This window comes from Danio rerio, chromosome 12 (assembly GCF_052040795.2).
Source record: "Danio rerio strain M-AB ecotype USA chromosome 12, GRCz13ab, whole genome shotgun sequence".
In the NCBI taxonomy this organism is placed as follows: domain Eukaryota; kingdom Metazoa; phylum Chordata; class Actinopteri; order Cypriniformes; family Danionidae; genus Danio; species Danio rerio.
The window spans coordinates 28,710,331-28,731,732 of record NC_141032.1 but is presented as its reverse complement, the minus strand read 5'-3'; the positions used below and the strand labels follow the sequence as shown (position 1 = coordinate 28,731,732).

General features: G+C 36.9%; 1 protein-coding gene across 3 annotated transcripts; it reads left to right on the top strand.

Moving 5' to 3' along the window:
- The first annotated feature begins 355 nt into the window (after positions 1–355).
- Positions 356–21,371, top strand: synpo2lb (synaptopodin 2-like b). 3 transcript variants are annotated; one of them, XM_087276411.1, is made up of 4 exons: positions 356–572; positions 7,353–7,504; positions 7,576–8,291; positions 17,067–21,371. In XM_087276411.1, exons 1-4 carry the CDS (start codon positions 471–473, stop codon positions 19,649–19,651), a joined length of 3,555 nt encoding a protein of 1,184 aa, XP_087132537.1. In that variant the 5' UTR covers positions 356–470; the 3' UTR covers positions 19,652–21,371. The 3 variants fall into 3 exon arrangements, with proteins under 3 accessions (XP_087132537.1, XP_087132538.1, XP_087132539.1); XM_087276412.1 differs by lacking the exons at positions 356–572; positions 7,353–7,504; positions 7,576–8,291 and adding an exon at positions 15,711–15,886; XM_087276413.1 differs by lacking the exons at positions 356–572; positions 7,353–7,504; positions 7,576–8,291 and adding an exon at positions 15,711–16,310 and having other exon boundaries at positions 16,365–21,371.
- The last annotated feature ends 31 nt before the right edge of the window (positions 21,372–21,402 follow it).

Below are 21,402 nucleotides of genomic sequence, written 5' to 3'. Positions count from 1 at the left end.
TTAATTTTGCAATATGCTCTTGTGGCACCTGACTCCCCCCAAAATAACTCCTTTAACAGCTCCCGTCACATTTTGAGGGCATTTACAGATAAAGCTCAGTGGGACTGCTGGGCTGTTTATTTTTAGAGGGTCTATCAGCATCATTTGGATGTGGCTGTGGATTGACAGGACAAGTGTGGCCAGCAGGATGAAGGAAAGAGGTCTGGATCTAGACCACACACCCCCACCCTCTGAGCCGGCATTCCTCTAAGAGAGAGACAGAGGCGTTTTGGCTTCCTCCCGCCTACTTTTTGCTCTCCCCAAACGTGGTTGAGGCCCACGGGGTGTGAATCCCCACTGATCTCTCAGGACTGACAGACGCTCTGCAGGCGGGTTGAGCCACAGAAGGAAGACTGGACATCCAGGCATGGGACGAGACTATTAAAAGAATAAAATAAATATTAAAAGAGATTTATTGAAATATAAGGAAAATGGTAGCAGAGGAGGTGGTGGTGACCCTGTCAGGAGGTGCGCCGTGGGGTTTCCGATTACAAGGAGGAGCCGAGCACCAGAAACCTCTGCAAGTGGCAAAGGTAAGAGGACGCTGGATGGATACCTCAATCGTTTTAATGAATGGATGCTTAAACCTCACTGAAAACGTTGAAAGTGAAATTAGTAATCAGTTTGGCTTTTGTTTGTGAGCACTATGGGGCTGTTTATGTACCAAAAATCTTCTTATCTTCTTATACATTTACAACATGAATGCTTTGATGACATTTTAAAATTCTTTAGCAGCCCCACAATACTAAATAATGTCATTTTAGTTAATTTGTCAGAAATTTACAATAACTAATTAAATGTAAGAATCAATTTTTATATATCTGTAAGACTGAATGACCTTCACAACACAAAAATTTAAATTATGTGTGTATATAAGAATTTTATATGCATATACAATACATATAATATATATATACAGTTCTCAGCGTAATTGAGTACACCCCATTTTAAAAAGAAATATTTTTTTATCCATTTCTCAGTGAATATAGTGAATGTATTTTGGTGCATTTAAACAAACCAGTTTTATTCAACAGATATATTAAATAAAAAATAATTGAATCACCAAACATATTTAGAAATTGAAAGATAACATAATTAAAATCAAGCTAAAAAAATGTATGTGTATATATATATATATATATATATATATATATATATATATATATATATATATATATATATATATATATATATATATATATATATATATATATATATATATATATATGTGTGTGTGTATACCTACAAAGTTCAATTAAATTTTTCAATTTTTTTTTTGCTTCTCTTCATTTTCCTCTTTTTAAAATTTGTATTTAATATTTTTCTATATCATATAAATTTGGGTCTACTAGTTTTTGGACCAATATTGTAAGTTATTTTGTTATATTGTAAGTTATTTAAGCTTCAGATTTGGCTTCAGTACTGACTAATCTAATGTATATGACCAAATATAAAATTGTATAGCTGCTTATTAAAAAAGATTAATTTACAAGCACTGTACATGGATTTTATTGAAATTTAAATATTTACATATACATATTTTTTATTAAATAAAACACCATATACGCAACATTGGTCTTATGCTGTGTGGTTATCTTAGCGCATGGGTCCATTATTATTTATTTTTATCCAAAAACCATTAGAATAATCAGTAAAGATCATGTTCCATAAATATATTTAGTCAATTTCCTACTGTAAATATATCATAACGTATTTTTTATTAGTAATGATAAGACTTATTAGAGCTTAATTTGGACAAATTTAATATATTTACTTTTTATTTTACCTAAATAGTTAAATCTCAGCTAAAAACTCTCATATCCAATCAAACCTTATTCATTAGACTTTCAGATGATGTACAGTAGAAATCTCAATGAAGTTCAACCAAAACTGGGCTTTACATTTACTCACCCTTCACTTGCCACAAACTTGTTAGGAGTTTCTTTTGTTGAACAGAAAATAATATAATTATGAAAATGCTAAAAACTTGTAATTATTGACATTTGTTTTTACCTTCCCTGGATGTCAATAATTACAGGTTTCTAACATTCTCCTAAATATATTCTTTTATGTTCAATGGAAAAGGGAAACTAATAAAGGTGTGAAACCACTTGAATGTGAGTAAATGGTGAGCAAATATAATAATTTTGGGGGAAATTATCTCTTTAAGACTTTAAAACAAAATTATGGTATTTAGAAGTCAGACACAGAAAATAAAACGTATGATGTAAACCTAATCAGACTGAAGTGTTTGCTGGAATGTTTGTTCCGCATGTGTCAGAGAAAAACATCTATAACACCTGATAAGAATAAGTGTTAGTGTTGTGAGACACATGGCCCATGCAATGTGTGAGGAAGTCCAGAATTTATTTGGTTACTCATGAAGTACAGTCATATTTGGTGTCCTTTAAATGTTCATTGCATTATCATGTTTCAATGCCTAAAATGCAGTTCATACTGTACCAATTTTACATTTTAATATAGGCAAACAAAATACCATCATGTCCTGTTTGAACTATAGCAAGCACTTATGTTATCTGCTGATAAATGCAGCTCAAGAGCATTTTGGCCATGCGCTGCGAACATTCCTGCTCCACAGATAAATCTGCTAGGCTTCATGGTGCATCTCTTCACTCTTATCTAATTACCAGCTTTTGTTCGGCTGCCTCTGGAATCCAGATCTTTCAAGGAAGCATTCACACACAGTTTGGTATAAATGAGGATGTTATTTCAGGACTGAGTAGAATTACAGCCACAGTGTCTACTTATAAGCGCACTATGCCCCATTTGTTAAGTGACAACTGTGTGCAATGCATTTTCCCTGATCTAAAGGCTATTTTGGATGGGTGAGCGATGCCAGAGACGTTCTAGTCAACTCTTTCCATGTTCGGAGGAAAAAGACATCAGTCATATATGTTTATTCAGAGAAATATATTTTTATTTAGGTAAAAAAAAACGTTCGTCCAGCTGTAGGGAGTTTCCATCTTCATTTCAAGGTCACCTCTGCCCACTCTCATCTGTTATTTACAGCAGGGCCTTTTTTCCATGACCATCTACTTTTAATTGAGCTATTCTGATCCAGCCGGATCTCTGATTGCTTCTTTTAATCCTGGCATCTAGAACGACCTCGGTGACTCTTGCTCCGTTAGCAAAATGTCCTGGCAATGTTTTGAAAATGACATCAAGTGCGTCCTCATATTAACTTATAATGTAAATGCATTCGTGCTCCAAAATCCTTGGCTTTCTAAAATGATACAGATCCACTTCTTTAGTACTAAATTAGATCATCGACTTCTCAAAAACACACACTCATTCGGAATGCTTAGCGACTGAGTGACAACTGACTCTTTACAATGGTTGAGCACTTTATTTAGGCTATGTGAAGAACACATGGTGAATGCATGGCATGCGCTGGTTCAGGTCTGCCAATAGGCAACAGCTGCCTTGGCACCAGCTGCACATGTTGTTCCCCCTACTTGCATTCTCAGACCATTTGATCGGCAATAAAAAGGTAAATGGGCCAAGCTTTCATCTACGTTGTTCCTAATTTGTGTTCCCAGTGTTCACGGAAAAGCAAATTAGAATAGTGTTTGGAGTTTTTGTAAAGATTTATGGTATTGCGCATTTATTTTTGTCCAAGACACAAAAAGCAGTTCTTAAAATTAGATGTTATATAAGACCAAATACCCTGAGCTGTTCTAAACCATTAATCCCTTTAAGCATTTGTAGATGAAAATGCATCCTTACAAACATTGCTGCTTAATTCATCAAAGTAGATTTGATGTGTGTGTAAAGAGCCTTTGAAAGCAAGAGGTTAAGATAGGAATGTGGCCAGATTTTTCGCTTCGTGCGTGCTGATGAAGTGAGTGTCTCACATTTGACAGATGACCTCAGGACCTGCACTTGAGATGTTATTTGAAGGTGGGCAAACGGCCAAAAAACGAACTTTCTCTTTTAACACACTGTAGCTTAATCCTTGTAATCTGATAGAAAAAGCAAACAAAGGATAAGGTCTAAATAATGTGTAGTGAAATTATTTGATTCAATAACAGTAAAGTTATTTACAGTTAAAACGATCCTTTTTACCCAATGAGGTAATAAGTGCCTAAAGTGATGGTGTGGAAATGCAGCTGACACTGGCACATACTAGACCACTCACTTTTTATTTATAATTACACTTACATTTTTATATAGTTTATTTTTATTTGTAAGAAGAAGAAAATAAACCAGATAATGTGTATTGCACCATCAACTGTAATTTAGAGGTTTTTAAAAGCAGAAAAATTCCCTTTCTGGAAACCTGGCATGGGACAGCTGTTTCAAACTCCAAAATAAACTCCAAAAAACTTTGTTTCAGCTTTAAATAAATTTTTTTTTGTAAACAAGCTCAAGTCCAGGGGTCTCAAACTCCCAGCCCACGGGCCATTTACACCCTCCCCCTCCTTCTGGCCCACAATTATAACGTCAAAAATATAACAAGATTTGACCCCCCAAAACAAATGTTTTTAAATCGCTATCATTGTTGTGGATATAGACAATTGATGTTTTGACCCCCCACCTTGGATGTTAAAAGTACTGCACTATATTATACTGTATTTTAGTTTTGTTTTTTTCTCAGCGTGCGGTTGAGAGTAAATCACATGCCGATTATTTCTGTGGCTGATTTAAACGGTGCTTTATTTTTACTAAAGCTCTAAAAATAACAAGTCGTTTGATTATTATCAGTTTTATACCACTTGTATTTTGTTAAAAAAACACTTTTTCATGGCTTGCACGTTATGCTGGTGGTGTAACAAATATGCTAATTTTGCTAATATTCCATTCAAATGGTCTCATTTAATAGATTTCTCTCATATGCGTATTGAGATTTCTATGAAACTATGCACATTTTACTGCTGGTTGAACTGGACATAGTAAAGTAAATGTGAATATATACTTACTTTTACCTTTTTTTGTTGTAGTTTACAAAAAAGAAAGACACAAAGAAGACCAATTGCCAGTAAAGTCAGTATTACCAAAACTGCTCCTGCTGTTCTTATCTGTTAAAGTTTTGGTAAAGCAACAGTTGGTTGGGACAGAATGATGATAATTATTATTATCATTATTATAACTATTTCAATGTCAAAATGCTAATTTAAACAGCTATAGATATATTTCAGCAGTTGTGTGAAGCAAAACATGTGCTTATTTGTTGATTTGTGACAGGTAATGCTTGAATTATAAACATCATGTCTGTTGTCCTAAGATGCACCAATAGCGTCACTTTTTTTTTTCTTATACTTGAATGTTAAAGCGGCCCTCCTATGAATTGTCAGTCACTGAAATGGCTCCCCGTCAATTTCAGTTTGAGACCCCTTCCCTAGAGTCAAACAGTTGAGTCTTACTATTCTTGAATCCATTTAGCTGATCTTCATGTCTGATAGGAGTACTTTAAGCTTAGCATAAATCATTGAATTAGATTATATCATTAGCAACTTACTCAAAAACGTCAAAAAAGAGTTTAATTTTCTTAATTATTGCTTGACTCTTCCGTAGTTAAAGTGTGTACTATTTTCAGCTACAACAAGAGTGAACAACCATAAATAATTGGATAGATGCAACTATTGAGATCTATACAATGGAAAAAAAAAATCACTTCTGTAGTTAATTTAAAAAAGGATATATTCTTGGGAAAATGAAGGAAATGGTATGTATATATACATACAAGTTAGAAGACGTGATTTTGTTGCTATAAACAAATAAAAGATGCTCAACTGATAAATATTTGTTAATCTGTGTGTACAGTGTACGTGTATGGTTATATATACTGTATTCACATTGTATTCTGTGTTATCCCCATGTGTATAATGAAGGTGATCATTTGAGATTATTCTGAAAGGAATTATATTATGATTTAAATCTTTTAATTTTTTATTTATTTTTATTTTATTTATTTTTTTGCTATTTTTTCTATTTTATAGTTTAACAATATTTGAGTACTATGTATGGTTAGTACTCCTGACAATAATGTATGTAAATTGTATGTCGCTTAAGGTCACATGAGACTCAAATGTACTTTGAAATATTGTATGGTTGTACACAACTGAGTGTTAACAATAAACATAAAATAATAAAAATGAAAAGTTGGTATTTTGTTGGATGATATGGCTAGGAACTGTCAATCTGGCTTAATTCAATTCAGTTCATATTTATAGCTATAGTGCTTTTACAATGAAGATTGTGTCAAAGCAGCTTAACATAGAAGTTCAAGTAAATTGAAATTCTAGTAATGATGATGATCAAGGAACTGCATGGCTGCAGCAGGTGGAATAACATTGCATATAGTGTAAAAGTGCTCCTGCTAGACCTGGAAATCCGCTAAATTGATTTAAAAAAGGGAAAACTCAACAGATTAAGTGTAGAAGAGTTGTAAAATGAAGGTTCATTCAAATTTATGCAGAGAACAAATGCTTTGAATTAAGTGTAGCACTATTTTGTAGACACTTGATAAACTGTTGAGGCGTTATCATGGTTAGTGAGTGTCCAGCACTGGAAAAATACAAAACTGTGATGTGAGTCCATCACTTGCCACTCAGAAACATAGATAACCTATTGCCTTTAAGGTAACAGTATGAAATGCAGCCTAAATTATGCAGGCCCGTAGCCAGGGGGGGTTTGGGTGGTTTGAAATACCCACCCCTCACTGACAAAGTTGCAGAATTTTCCCATACACAAGCTCATTTGCCCTATTTTAACTGGTATGCCATAATAAATTGTGAAAATAACCATCGAAATTGACTTCAAGACCAGAATCCTCTTTTGGCTGTTGCTTCAGTGTGAATGAGGAAAGTTGAATGTGCTGGCCACTTTGTGTTTGCCTAATAAATGACAATAGGCTAGTTTTTAATCTAAAACTTAAACAGCATCCCATTTTTCTAATAATATATATGATGCAATAAATTTGTATTTGAAAAATAAGTTCTTATTCTCATATATTTTTCGTCTAAATCCTTAGGAAATGTTTTTAGTACATCAAAAAATGTGGTTGATGACCATCTGACAAGCTAATCTAGCAAAAAAATTGTGATTAAAAAGCATTTAAAATTGAAAATGAGGTGAATAACTGCAAAAAGGTCCATATTTTAAAAAAAAGAGCCACACCTTTCATCAGGCTGGTGACGGGCCTGTTATACTAAACAGATCCAGTCCTACACTCACTTAATGTTTACTAGTCAAGTAAATAAATGATTATAAATGTTTGTGCTTTACCCTTCTCTCACTGAAACTCTCCAAGAGAAAGTTTGTGCTGACTCTGTCTCCCCCTGCTGTTAAAGGTGAGGAAGCGCAGTAAGGCCTGCAGGGCTGGACTCAGAGAGACAGATGAGCTGCTGTCCATCAATGATGTGTCTTGTGGAAGTCTGTCTCACGCTGAGGCCATGAATCTGATCGATAGCGGCAGAGGAACCCTCCATCTGCGAATCAAAAGGTCAGATATCATTACCATGAGAAGCTGCTATAAAAGTCATACTCCAGATAATCACTGTGCTTTCCTTTCAGGGCCCCGGCTCCATATCAGTCAGTGGTACTTGTGGGTCGTGCTCCCTCCCCTCGAATTGATAAGGAGTACCGGGCAGCCTTGAGAGCCCTGTCGCCTCCACTTTCCTCGAAACCATCCGGTGTCAACAGAGCATCGCTCATGTCCCCCACTGGCCTGGAGTGGCTCACATCTCCTCCAGACAGCGAAGCTTACTATGGAGAGACAGACAGCGACGCAGATGTGGCAGCTCAAGAGAGGCAGCGCAGGCAGAAGCGCCGAAGCCCCAGTACTTCTCCTGCCAAGATCCCTGGCCAAACCTCACCCCAGGAGGAGGAGACTTCGGGATTGAGTGGCTATGAGAGCACACAGGACGTCATGTACCCTCAAACTCAGAGCTGGCCTGTACCTGATGTAGAGGGAATGGGTACTCTGCAGAAGCAGGTTATGCATGGGGTGGCCCGCAGAGAGGTGGTCTTCCAGCCCCAGCAGAACGAATGGTCACAACAGGGGGAAAATTCTTCCGAGAATTCTGACCAAAGTCCATCTGGAGCTGCGGAAGTGGACAGTGGCTTCCAGGAGCCCCCCACTGTCCCACCTCCACTTGTGTCTCCTGAGCGGGCTAAAGAAGCTCTCATGCTGGCATCCCACAGACAGATGGTGCCCATGGTAGGCCCTGTGGACAACCCAGTGGACGAAGAACTCACTGTTACATACATGGACAAGGCCCGGCAAGCCAGTGAGTACCAGTCATCCTTTTAAAATAGCCCATATGTACAGTACATTCTTAAAAACAAAGGTTCTAAACTGTGATGTTTACACTGATGCCACAGAAAAAACTGTTTTGGTTCCTCAAAGACCTGTAACTACCTTTCTTTTACTGTGCATAACATTTTAAGAATCTAAAGAACCCTTTTCCAAAACAAAGAACCATTGATGCCAATGAAGAACCTTTATTTTTAGGAGTGTGTGGTCAGTTGTTTTTAAAAGTCTCTTTCAGTCATCAAGGTTGCAATTATTTGAGCAAAAATGCTTTATGCATAGTAATATTATAATCTAAAAATAACGTTTCTAAATGAGTATAAGAATATACAATATCAAATGTTATTTTATGACATTATAGTCATGTGACCATATGGAAATCACTATGTTGACTTGGAGAAAACAACTTCATAATATTTGGATGGTAAATAAACCATAAATTGTCATTACTCGAAAAGAAAAATAGCTAATTTGACACATTTTTAAAGATATCATAAAGGAATTGAACAAATCCATTAAACCAATGCCAAAGTCATTAGTTTAATAACAACTAATTAAAGCAAAAACACACAATTAAATTAAACAATTGACCTTCACTAAATGGTGCATTGAATAAAAGTGTCTGCTAAATGATAAATTTAAAGCAAACCATTATTAAATAATTTAATTAAATATGAATTTTGAGTAATGCATAATACAATTGTGTTCTTTATTAAATGAGTATAACATTTGCTCAGCTTTTCTCAGCCTATATCTCTTTCTGCCATTACCTCATATATTATTTGTGGACTGTGTTAAATTTAACTTCTGGAAATCCTCTAGAGAGAATTCAATATCTAATGTCAAGGAGGAGTGTGAATCTGGGCCTGGAGTGGTACAGTGATATTTGATCAAATGAAGTCAGAAATCTAGTCTATTGATACTCCATTCTGCACAACGTAAGCTGTGAGGTGCAACATGACTCTTGAAACAGAGATCTAACTTTTTTTGTTTTTTGTTTTTGAAACGACACAAAGAAATTTTCTTGTCAGAAAGTAGTGATTTCCAAAAGAGTTTAGTTTGCAAGTCTTGAGAACTATGGGTTTACAGTCTGAATTAATGAAAAAAAAATAAAGTAAACAATTAGTTTATTAAGACAAGTTCTTTTTTGTGAATGATGTTGAATGAACTTACAGAGTCAGTGTTGATATAACATCTGACCTGCTACGCCAAGCTGATTTGACTAGTAGGATATGTTCTTGAATTAACACTGTATGTTGATCCTGGAACAACATTACAGTTGTTCAATCAGAATTAAGGGATTTGTTTACTGTTTATATTAAGTTTAGGCTTACGGTTAGGTATATGCACTTCAACATGAGTGTTATCCAGCTATTATTCCCTGATTTTTGGAATAATTTACAGTTATGGTTGGATTTAGAGGTAGGGAATATGAATTATTTTCAAACAAAATTGATGTTCCAGGATCAACATAGATGTTAATCCACACTGTAAAACCCAAAAAGTCAAGGTAACTCAAACCATTTGAGGAAACCGATTGCAACAAACCATTTAATTTTAAAAACTAACCCTAATGAGTACTGTGAACTTTGAACGAAGCAATTTGAGCACAGTAAAACCCAATAAATGGAGAAAACTCAAACCAACTGAGAACTGTATAAAACCTAATAAACAACTCAAACCGTTTGAGGAAACCAATTTCTACAAATCATTTGAGTTAAAAAATTTATATGAGTACTGTGAACTTACTCCTTTGTAAGTAAAAATAATGAGGTATTTAATTAACTCATTACATTCAACACTGAGTTCAAAACTCTTTTTCATATGAGTAGATTTAACTTCCAGTAAATTTTGAGTTACAGTACTTCACTCATTTCATTTGGTAAAGTTAACTGTTGGGTTTTACGTTGTACAATTAAAGATACACATTTGCTTCATTGGTTATACAGCCTAAGATCAGGGTATGGCTCAATGGAAATAATCATAGTGTGGGATTTGTAATTGAGCTCATTCATATGTTTGTGATGGGGGTTCCTCATGTCCCGCTGCTGAGGGATTTACAGGGCACTGGAGGAGGGCTGGACAAAAATGAGCAAGAGTCTATATTGGTCCGTTGACTCAGGCCTATAATACAGTCCTCTGTTGCATGCTGGGAAAGGCATGTCCAGTTGCTTTAAAGTGTCAGTGATATTGCATTCTCTCCATGTAAACTGTTCAGTCTGTGCTAATAATGTGATTTTCAGAGCCAAGAATGATCTTAATTAAAATATATGACGTGTTTTTTTGTTTTTTTGCATACTATATTCTTACAGTATTACGGACTCATAAAATCATCAATCAATTGGTTTGTACAGATACTATCCAATCTGTGCAGTGTGTTACTTTTAAAAATAGAAAAAGATTGGTAAAACTGTTTGTTTTTTCAGACAGTTTTATGCATGCCAGGACAGTAGTACTGTTTTTTTAATATTACTGTTCACTTTTACTTTCATTAAGTAATTGTATTTTGCATTGCTTAAGGTTTTATATTAACCAATTTTTTTGAGTGTGATACGCTTTAAATACTAGATGCAGCTTCCTGGAAAGATAGAGCGACATTGATATCTTAAAATAACGAGATGTGTAAATAAATGAGATGTGCTTAAAGGTGTGAAGACAGAAGGTTGCAGAGCATGCCTGTTATAATTTAATAAGCTGTATAGAGAGAGAAAATGTAACATTTAGAATATTATCTTATTACTGAAGGAAATGAATGGAAATAAACAAATACAGACAATCTTAGCATTTAATTAGTTCATTCCTCTATAAGGAAAAATGATAAAGCCATCAAAAGAGAGGCAAGTATGAGCTTTGTACAGTGCATTTGAAAATAAGAAGAATCAATTACAGAAATATAATCAAACCAAAAGTTACAGGGGGGAAAAGGAACTAAAGTGGCGCCAAAGCACAGAACTAAACAAAACCAACAGCCAAATAAACTAGAACACAAGATCCCTCTAAACCAGTGGGGGGCAAACTTTTTAGACCCAAGGGCCACATCAAGTATTGCAAACCAAGTGAAGAGCCACATGTCAAATTCTTCAAAAATAACTTTTATTTATAGTAGCAGTATGCATGGATTATAAAATATTGGACAGAAACATGTCACATTAACACAAAACTGATTTTTAAAAAAAATATTATCAAGTCAAGTTTACAAGTCAAATTAATTTGCAATGCTATTTATATTTACTTAATCATAATAAAACAATAAAATAGTCTCTTATAAAATATAATAATAATAATAATAATAATAATAATAATAATAATAATAATAATAATAATAATGTAATAATTTTTACAGTGGAGAATAGAAAAGATATTGTCTGATAGAAAAAAATTCATATTAACATAGTTACTATTCAGTCAAATTTACAATATTGTAATTAGCAAAGCTTTTAGAATTTACAGATTTATCATCATAAAACTTGATGAAACCACAAATCTTTGATAAAATAACTTTAAGCGGATGAAAAATATATTTTATGACAAAAAGTAACACATTTAACCAGCAATTTTGTATATAATTTGAGTCAAATGTACAACAATCTCATTTGAGCTTTTATTAATAAGCTCATATCAATCATAAAACTATGAGATAAAATGGAAGAAGAATCTTAGTCTTTGTTATTTCAAGTCATGTTATTATGAGTGTGTTAATGTGAATAATAAGCCTGGTGCCCTCTCTTCGCAAGGGTGTCAAAGTCTGGAGCCTGCTACAGCAAAAACGCGAGGCGTGAAAGAGACATAAGCAGCGCACAAAACCCTCGTGGCCGTTAGTAAACCATTCAAAAGAGGCGCCTCTTAATGCATAAAGCGTGTTCAGTGGGATCAGCCTGACTTATATTCAGTCATTAACAGTCAAGTGCATTTTAATATCCAAGAGTGTGTTCTAATTTTACTGGTTGCGCTAACTGTACCGTGTGAAATACTGCCACCACATGGCGTTCACCTGTAAATGCATCATTAATTTACTAATTCTGAAATGAGCGTACACAGCACAAACCCACACACACAGCACTGAACAAACAAGGTGTGCTGGTCAAATTGCAAGTCTGCTGAACAAAGCCTGATTGGTCCATGAGGAAATGCCCTACTAAGGAGTTACAAAAATCCAAACCATAACAACGCCTTATCTGATAATAATGTCAGCTAGTGTGCACAGAGAATTTGTAGAAAAAGAGGAAGTATGTTTGGGTACAGTAGCCGAAGGTCTGAAAAATGATAGAAAAATGACTAGGGATGTAACGGTATTGTAAATAGTGTCATACCGCAATAGCAATTTTTTTCAATATTACCATAGTCGCATGACTCGATAAAACTATAGGTCTTCTGAGAAAATTTGCTCAGGCGAATGAAGCGAACGGGAGGTAGTGGAAACTACAATTCCCATCAGCCCAGGCGTGGCCATCATCCTTTGCGGTCTGTTGTCGCTACAGATCCAGTAATGCGGAAATGGAGTGTGCTGCTAGTAGCGGGGATGAAAAAGAGCTGGAAATGATCGAACCTAAAGCAGGTTTTAAATCGGATGTGTGGAAGCATTTCGGTTTCTCTCTAAAAAGAGGAGGGGGGGTCTTTCTGAGAAGACCTATAGTTTTATCGAGTCATGCGACTACGGTAATATTGAAAAAAATTGCTATTGCGGTATGACGGTATTTACAATACCGTTACATTCCTAGTCACTTGTCTATCATTTTGCAGACCTTCGGCTACTGCACCCAAACATACTTCATCTTTTTCTACAAATTCTCTGTGCACACTAGCTGACATTATTATCAGATAAGGCGTTGTTATGGTTTGGATTTTTGTCGCCGCGCGCGTACTGAATAGCGGTGTTGTCACGCGCCTACTGATGGGTGGGACGGAGGGTGTGTCGCGTCGCTGGGGCACTTTTGATCATTTTAGAAGGGAACTTTCTATCCAAGACTAAAAAGGGCATGTGCACTGCACAGGTTGAGCCCTATGTGTGAACTAACCTGCAAGTTGGGGAATACGACTAATAACAGTCATGGGGACTGCAGAAACACATCACACTGTTCAGATTGATGCAGACATTGACTTGTACCGCAAAGAGACCTCTATCTCACTCATGGATTGTCCTCTCAAGTGGGGGAAAGACAATCCACAACGTTACCCACTGCTGTCAATCTGGGCCGAGTCATATCTCTGTCCCAGAAACCTCATCAAATGAGAGGGTTTTTTTCTGTTGCAGGGGACATTGTAAATGCCCAGAGATACCAGCTTTTTCCAGATTATAGTTATATGATAATTTTCCTTAAAACCCATCTCTATCTAAGTGAGTGAGTGAGTGATTAAACGTTGAATGTGATGAGTTTTCAACAATACTAAATTGAAACTTTATTTTTTTACATGGTTTAATAATTTTTTGTTATTAAAATTGAAAAATTAAAGTTCCTGTTTCAAAGCTTACAGATAGATGGCTAATTTGTATGTCATTGACACTTTTGGCACTTTTTTGGGGGTATTTTCATTAGTTTTGTTTTTCTTGTAAATGATATAATAAATACCGTACCGTGCCATTCATACCGAGGTATTACCGTACCGTGAAATTCTGATACTGTTACATCCCTACAAATGACGAATGCTTCTAAACTCCACCTGTTAATAACAGCTGTGTATAAATTACTTGATTCAGGAAATCAAGATTCAGGAGTTGTTGTGCACCTCCGGAATATAATTCTTGCATTGCATCGGGGATACCCAGAGTTCTGTTTATCGAATCATTCATTCGTACCTAAAAAATTACTAATATTTTTGACATTAAAGAAAACCTTCTCCTGACCATTTTTGTATTGAACACACATGGAATTAGTTAGATATTCCAAAATAGGCCTATACACTACAAAACAATAACAACAATAATTTTGTAACCTATTAAAGTTATTAAATAAATAAAAAATAAGTAAGTAAATAAATAAATAAATAAATAAATAAATAAATTTAAATATAATAATAATAATATTTTTTTAGTTTTTGAAACAATGAATTTAAAATCATTATTCAAACAATAATTTACAACGAATGCTGCTTGTTTTTTTTGTGTTTTTTTTTTTGCTTTTGATTTTTTAAATTCATTTCAATATTAAAGTAACTACATTTAAATAAATAAAAAACATTTTGAGACATCTGATGTCAGTGTGTTCCAGCCTTGGTTGAGAACATGTAAATTGGTTTAGAAGCTTTTATTTGTAGAATAAACAAATACTTTTGGTTTATAATATCTATTTCTAATGAAGCCAATATCATGTGCCTCTAGTCGCTATTCAGTGATCTGACATCTTATCCTTCTCAAAGGTTAAAAATCTGACCTTAAATATGAGATGGATACACAGGTGTCAGTGTGATGTAGTTATTGATGTGATGAGGATTAGGAGTCTGTTTTTCACATTTCTTCTTATAGCAAGATAAACACATTTTGGAAACTTCACTGGAGTCAAACAATATATCTTGTGTCTGTAACTGATGGGGTGCTAATTCCCCACTCCAAGGCCTTAGGGAAGGGTTTCTCTTCAGCTAATATCACCCTGCCGACAGTCTAAAGGTCACTTTCCTTTCCAAGACCCTTTAAAAATTATATAATAAACATGTTTTAGAGTTTAATTATGTATCTCCACTGAGAGTACTCTGAATATTCAGAACTTTTTGTTTGTGAATTCTTTTATGTGGGTTTTGTCTTGGGACATTAGTGAGTAGAGGAGTTCATGTCAGCTGCTCTTTTCTGTCACACTGTTAGTGGTGAAAATACAGAATAAGCCAGGCTATTCAGACAGCCTTGGTAAGAGGAGAAGATGAAGTGTGCGCACCTGTTATCGTGACAGCATTGTGGGAGGTCGAAAGAGCATGGTATGAAATATTGTGGATGTGTGATTACCAGCCGATATTACATTTCTCTCAAAATAGTGAGCAAAGATTAAATAGCTTTTGTGGAGAAATTAATTTTAGTACTGTAGTAATTGGCTTGTAATTGTCAAAATGTGTGTAACAAGTGAGTGATAAAGTGATAAAATATTTAATTTTATTTGGTGATTACAGTCAAATTGCCTTAATTGGCACTTCAGAGTCTCAAAAACATTTGATTGGCAGTACTTGTTTCATAGTCGGTTTAAAGTGATTGCGGTATTGTTAAACATGTTAGCGTGATCCCACATGACGCTCAGCTTAAGCCAGCCTATCCAGAAAGAGGTTGAGGTGTGCCCAAACAGGTGGGAAATGACCGTTAGCTCTGTTCACTGACTAAAATAGCTTGAATGACATAATGGGGTTTCTTTGAGCTTGTGACAGGGTCTTGTGGTTAGACAAAAGGTCCTTTAAAAGGCCTGACCTCAGGCTACGGACTGGTTGATTTCGTACCAATGTGGGCAGAGCACCCAATTATTGCTGGCTGTTCTCCACTCTTGTGTTTGCATGTGTCCTGCCAGTAAGGCTGGCTTGGGATCACAGTTTTTACTTTGAACAACATGAGAAGCTTCACATTGCCTGGAGAGGTTGAGCATGAAGGACACATCTATGCAGGTAATCTACAAGGGCTTTTGTTTAACTTTAGAATGATAGGGGGATTGTTTTATGTTGAAGTTATTTAAAATTGTAGATAATTTTTAATGTGAAAGGTGGCCAAGTTGATGTATAGAGAGATGTTATTTACATAGTTCATAAGGTTAGTTTTGACTTTTGTGGTTCTTGCTAAGCTTGTTTTACTTATCAGCTCAATTATTTCTTATGAAGCCTAATTTTATGTCACATGTATTGATGCCAAGAAATGTGTAATGATTAACCTGTGTTTGGTCATTTCTAATGTAGGAGTACTGGACAGGAGTATTCTTTTATAATTGAAAGTATATATTTTTAAGATAATTTATTATTGCTTGCTTTTAATGAGCCAGAGTTTTTAAAATAATTGATTGGGGGTGTTTAAATTTAGTATTTAATTGTAATGAGTGTGTTTTCTTCTTTTCATCTTTCTATGTATTTGTTTGTAAAGCACTTTGGGCAGCCGTGGTTGTATAAATGTGCTTTGAAAATAAACTCATGTTTATGTCTTCATATGGACTTTTTCAATGAGAATTTCTTGACTTTAATGCTGTGTTCCATTGTTAAAACCCTCCATATTAGAAAGAGAATTTCATTGCAAAAATACTGTCCTCTTTAGAGCTTTTCTGCTTTATGGTTATAGACATTTTTTACCCTGTGTTTTAAAAAAGATCTTGGATCCCCAGGGGTTACTTGCTCAACCTGTTAGAATGTGATTGGCTATTTGTAGAGAAGGATGAGCTCAGTAGTTTACCATGAGGATTTTGAAGCCAAACATTTCAGCATTTAACCAACCTAGTGTCTAATATCAGAGCTAATCTGATTCACCTGGAAAATGTGTTTTAATTTACTGCAATGCCAACTTAGTTGAATAAAATTGTGACTTTATGTGTGATGTCTTTGTATGTGTGACTTTGTTTGATGTTGCCAATTCATCGGAGGCACTGTTATATAAACGTATAGACTCATCCAGACAAGGCCTGCTAAAAGGCCTATAAAGCCATACTTCAAAACAGAATGGAGAATGGAATATATGTAATGTGGTGCCTAAATTAGAGAAATTTAATTATAAAACTATAAAATTAGAGTCATTAATTATAATTACACTGTATTTCTTACTTGTTGGTCTACATTATTTATTTATTTTTATATTCTTTCTCCCCAGAGCTTCACAGAGGTGAGAGTTTACAAGACAAGCAGGTGAAGGAGGCCCGATCCAAGTGTCGAACCATTGCTTCTCTCTTGACAGATGCTCCTAACCCCCACTCTAAAGGTGTGCTTATGTTCAAGAAGCGACGGCAACGGGCCAAGAAGTACACTCTCACCTGCTTTGGAAGTGTAGACGGAGAAAGCAACAGTAACACAGAAGGAGAAACCGAAGACGAAAGCCTGTTTCCTGGGAGTGAATCTGAGCTTGATGAGGATGGTTTTTCTGCTGCCCCAGACCCTACCTGGGATAGCGGATACCTGGATGTTTTAGACAAGAGGACTTCAGCGTGTATTGTGCCTGATAGAGAAGCAGAGATCAGCCCAGGCTTAAATGCCACTTCAGGAAAAGGAGCCCAGCTTTTTGAACAACAGCGAAAAAGAGCTGAAGAACATGTGTCAAATCTGAATACATTTTCAATGCCACAGCATCAGGGAGACTCAACTCTGACATATACCCCAGTTGCTCCATACACACCCCAAAGTACCAGTTCTCTTAGTACAAGTATGGTGAATGGGGAACCTTTGGTAGTGAGCAGGACAAGTGTAGTGTTATCTTCTCCAGGCCAAACACCTATGCCATCACTGACTGGAGCATTACCAGAGCAAATAGACTCATCAGCTGCAAGCTCCGTGCACAACAGAACTGCCAGGCCTTTTGCCCCTGGATGTGTGAGCAACCGAGCAGCAACTGCTCCAGTTGTCTTCAGGCCCAGCCCTGCCAAAAAGGCTGGATCACAGTCTCAGGCTGTGTCTGTGGCAACTCTCCCAGCTGCCTTCTCTCCTGTTGTCTCAGAGGGGAAGAAAGCCATCTCTACATCATCACTGTATATCCCTGCCAGACCAGCCACATACAATGGTCCTTCTTCTCTCCTCTCTCCTTCCTCAGTCATCTCAAGTCCATTTTCTCCTCCCCCTTCAAATGCTCCACTCTACTCCCCAACCTACTCCAGCACCTCAGCTCCTTTTTCCCCAACAACTTCTCATGTAACATCGTTGAGTTTGCCTTCTGGCATGGCTCAAACTTACTCTCAGCCCCAGGCAATGCCATTCAGTCCTCCACACCCCACAGTCTCTTCTCAATTTCAGCCACCTCCACCAGTCAATGTCCCAGCACAGCCTTTTTCTTCATCATTTATGAATGCCCCAGGTTTTCCAAATGTTCCTGTTCATCCTCCTACATCACTAAATATGCAACCTTCCCCATCCCACAAAGTATCCTTCAACCCATATATCTCTGTTGCATCCACTACACCAGAAACACCAAATGCACCAATTGCCCAACAGTATCCTCTCTCCAACTCCACTGATGGGATCTCTTCTCGAGAGCAACGGCTCTCAGTCCCTGCCGGACGCACTGGCATTCTGCAAGAGGCTTGTCGTCGATCCACTAAGAAACCAATGTTCAGTGCTCAAGAGGAGAAGAAGGCTCCATCTTTCAACCCTGAACTACTGTCTCTAGTGCAAAACTTTGATGACAGGTCCCGTTCGGGTGTAGAGGCTGGGTTTGAGTCTGGCCCTGAGGAAGATTTCCTCAATCTTGGTGCAGAGGCTTGCAACTTCATGCAAGCACAGAAAAACAGGCTGCCACCACCAGTGGCTCCTAAACCAGGTCATCCAGCTCCTGAGATGCCACAGATGCGAGGTAAAGGTGCAGAGCTGTTTGCACGTAGACAGAGTCGCATGGATCGCTATGTGGTAGATAAACAGCCCAAATCTCCAGCACAGCCTCGTGACCCTTCACCTACGCCCTCTCTCCCAGGTAACTGGAAATACTCACCCAACATCCGAGCCCCACCACCCATTAATTATAATCCACTGCTGTCACCTTCTTGCCCTCTAGTGGCTCAGCGTAGCACCAAGGCTAATGATGCTACTAAAGTTGGAGTTAAAACAATGCATGGACACAACAAACAGGGGATAAAGGCTCTAGACTTTGTGAGCAAGCAACCATACCAGCTTAACCCCTCTTTGTTTAGTTATGGAGCAAATCCTCAAAACAATACCACTTGTCAACAACAGCAGCAGAATGGTGTTGGCATAACAGGTCAATTCCTTAACCCACCAAAGCAGGTCCCCATTAAAGCAGGCCGTGTGTATGAAATCAAACGTTTCTCCACACCTACTCCCATGTCTGCACCTACTTCCCTGACCCCTACTGTAATTGCTCCTCGCTCTGCCACAACCCTAGGTGAGCCAATGTGGCGCAGTGATGTCACTTCCCCACCTCCCGTAGCTCCAAGACCTGCTGCACCATTCTCCCCACCTCCTCCTGCTCCAACAGCAGCCCTGCCTGCTCTCCCCAAAATATCGTCTGCAGCAAATTCTGGGCCTATCACACAACCAAATCAAGGGCAAGCCTATACCCCATTCCAGACAGCCAAGCAGTTCAAGAGTGCCCCTGAGCTGAGTCCCCTGTCTGCTGGTGTTCGGTCTTCAGGGTCCGCAAGTGGTCTGAACCTAAGGGTACCCAGACCCCGCTTCTGTACATCAAGCATGGGTCTGCAACCAAATGTGTGGAGGCCTGGCTCCATACATTACTGAGAATCTACCATGACACTAATTGCCACCCTGGGCAAGAGCAGTTCAGTGCTTGAGCTCTGTTCTGCGTAATGAATCTTTCAACTACAGTAATATGATAAAATCATCAGTCAGAGATTTATTTGTGCATGTTCACAACTGTAGCACACACGCCTAACATTAAAAATAGAGTATGCAGCTATATTATAGTGGATGTAAACATCTGTATATGTGTTATTCAGAATGTTGAGATATTTATGTACTGTGCAGACAACATTCTTGTTTCTTAGTTTGCTAATTTCTGTTACACTATATGAATATCCATCAGAAATGCACAGCCACATCTTGTGAGAACAACTAAATAAAATATAAGCAATGATCAGTTTTGACATTATGTACAAGGGGCCACAAGGAAGAAAATGGTAATAATTAATTGTCTTGTTATTTTTTTTCACTTGGGGCCACAAAGATGTATTAATGAACGGTAAGTATACATGGCAGAGTCCTATCAGGTCAGAAGATAATGAAAGGCAGAGTCATTGAAGATTTGTGTACAAGTTGTTTTATAGAATGTTTTAAGACAAGAGTTGTGTTAGAGTCTCAGTGACAGAGAGATAAAAAAAGTGTACGAAGAATGTGGCTTGAAATGAAAAAAAGATGAAGAATCCTCAAGTGGAGAGATGGTACAACGCCCCACCCCCGCACCCTCCTGCTCTTGAATTGCTTTCTCATCTGGCCCCTGCCATGCCCTTTTCATCTGATTTTATGCTTTATTTCTCTAAACATCTCTTGAGGTTGGATTGCAGGCCTGTGTTTGTCTAGAGCATCGCACAAAGCCTTTGCTTCTTGTTTGACGAGGATCAGTATGGATGCTTGATGCATGTGCTCATTTTATCCTCATAATGCTGCGAATGCCAAGGTTTTGACTGAGCATTTAGAGAAGCATGTGAAAACCCCACTGCGGGGTATTGTGCTAGGGCTTTTTCATATGACAGCTGAAAATATACACTAGATGACAAATTCTGAAAGCGCTGGTTTATCTTTATGACATATTATGCGAATGTGACATCTGACCACTTTCCTTGGTGCTTGCTCTCATTGTGAATGATGCTTTTGCCAAAAAGGCATGACATCCATTTCAATCACTTGTGTGAGCTGTTCAACAGCATTTGTGAACTTGTATAGGCCTAGTTGAACATTGCTTGCTTTGCTTTTATCAGAAAATAACCCAATGGCCTTGGTGGAAATGAAAACAATCTGGAATGGTGGGTACCATTTCTCTACTAAGGTTAAGAAGGTTGATTGGAAGTAAAACTGTAATGTACAGTGTTGTTATTCAGGTGATAAAACATGGGAAGGATGTGAATGAAAGGTATGAAGCAAGATATGTAACTTTAAAGCAAGGATAGAGAGGAAAGTGCCTTTTGGTCATTAAATAATGTTCAACATTTTCACGAGTGTGTATTAAAAGGCTCGCCAGAATGTATTTCATGCTTTTACATAGCATTTTAAAAGCTTTGATTCTTTAGTAAATGTGTTATACTTGTGTTAAATATGAGAAAATTGTAATGATATAAAATGAATTACAGTGCTTTATAGTGGAATTATGTACAATGCAAATAGTAAGAGAATGGAAAGTTTAATGGATTTCATAACTCTAAGCTTGTGGAAAGGGTAATATGAGAATGAATTTGTACTGAGTTAATAAAGGGCAACGAAAATAAATGAAAAATGCCAATTGTGATTGTCTGTATGTTCATTTAGTTGTTGAGGCG

Coding starts and splice junctions, on each gene's coding strand:
- synpo2lb (XM_087276411.1), top strand. CDS start 471: ATGGTAGCAGAGGAGGTGGTGGTGACCCTGTCAGGAGGTGCGCCGTGG. Junction 573..7,352: donor AACCTCTGCAAGTGGCAAAG/GTAAGAGGACGC, acceptor CTGCTGTTAAAG/GTGAGGAAGCGCAGTAAGGC. Junction 8,292..17,066: donor GGACAAGGCCCGGCAAGCCA/GTGAGTACCAGT, acceptor CTTTCTCCCCAG/AGCTTCACAGAGGTGAGAGT.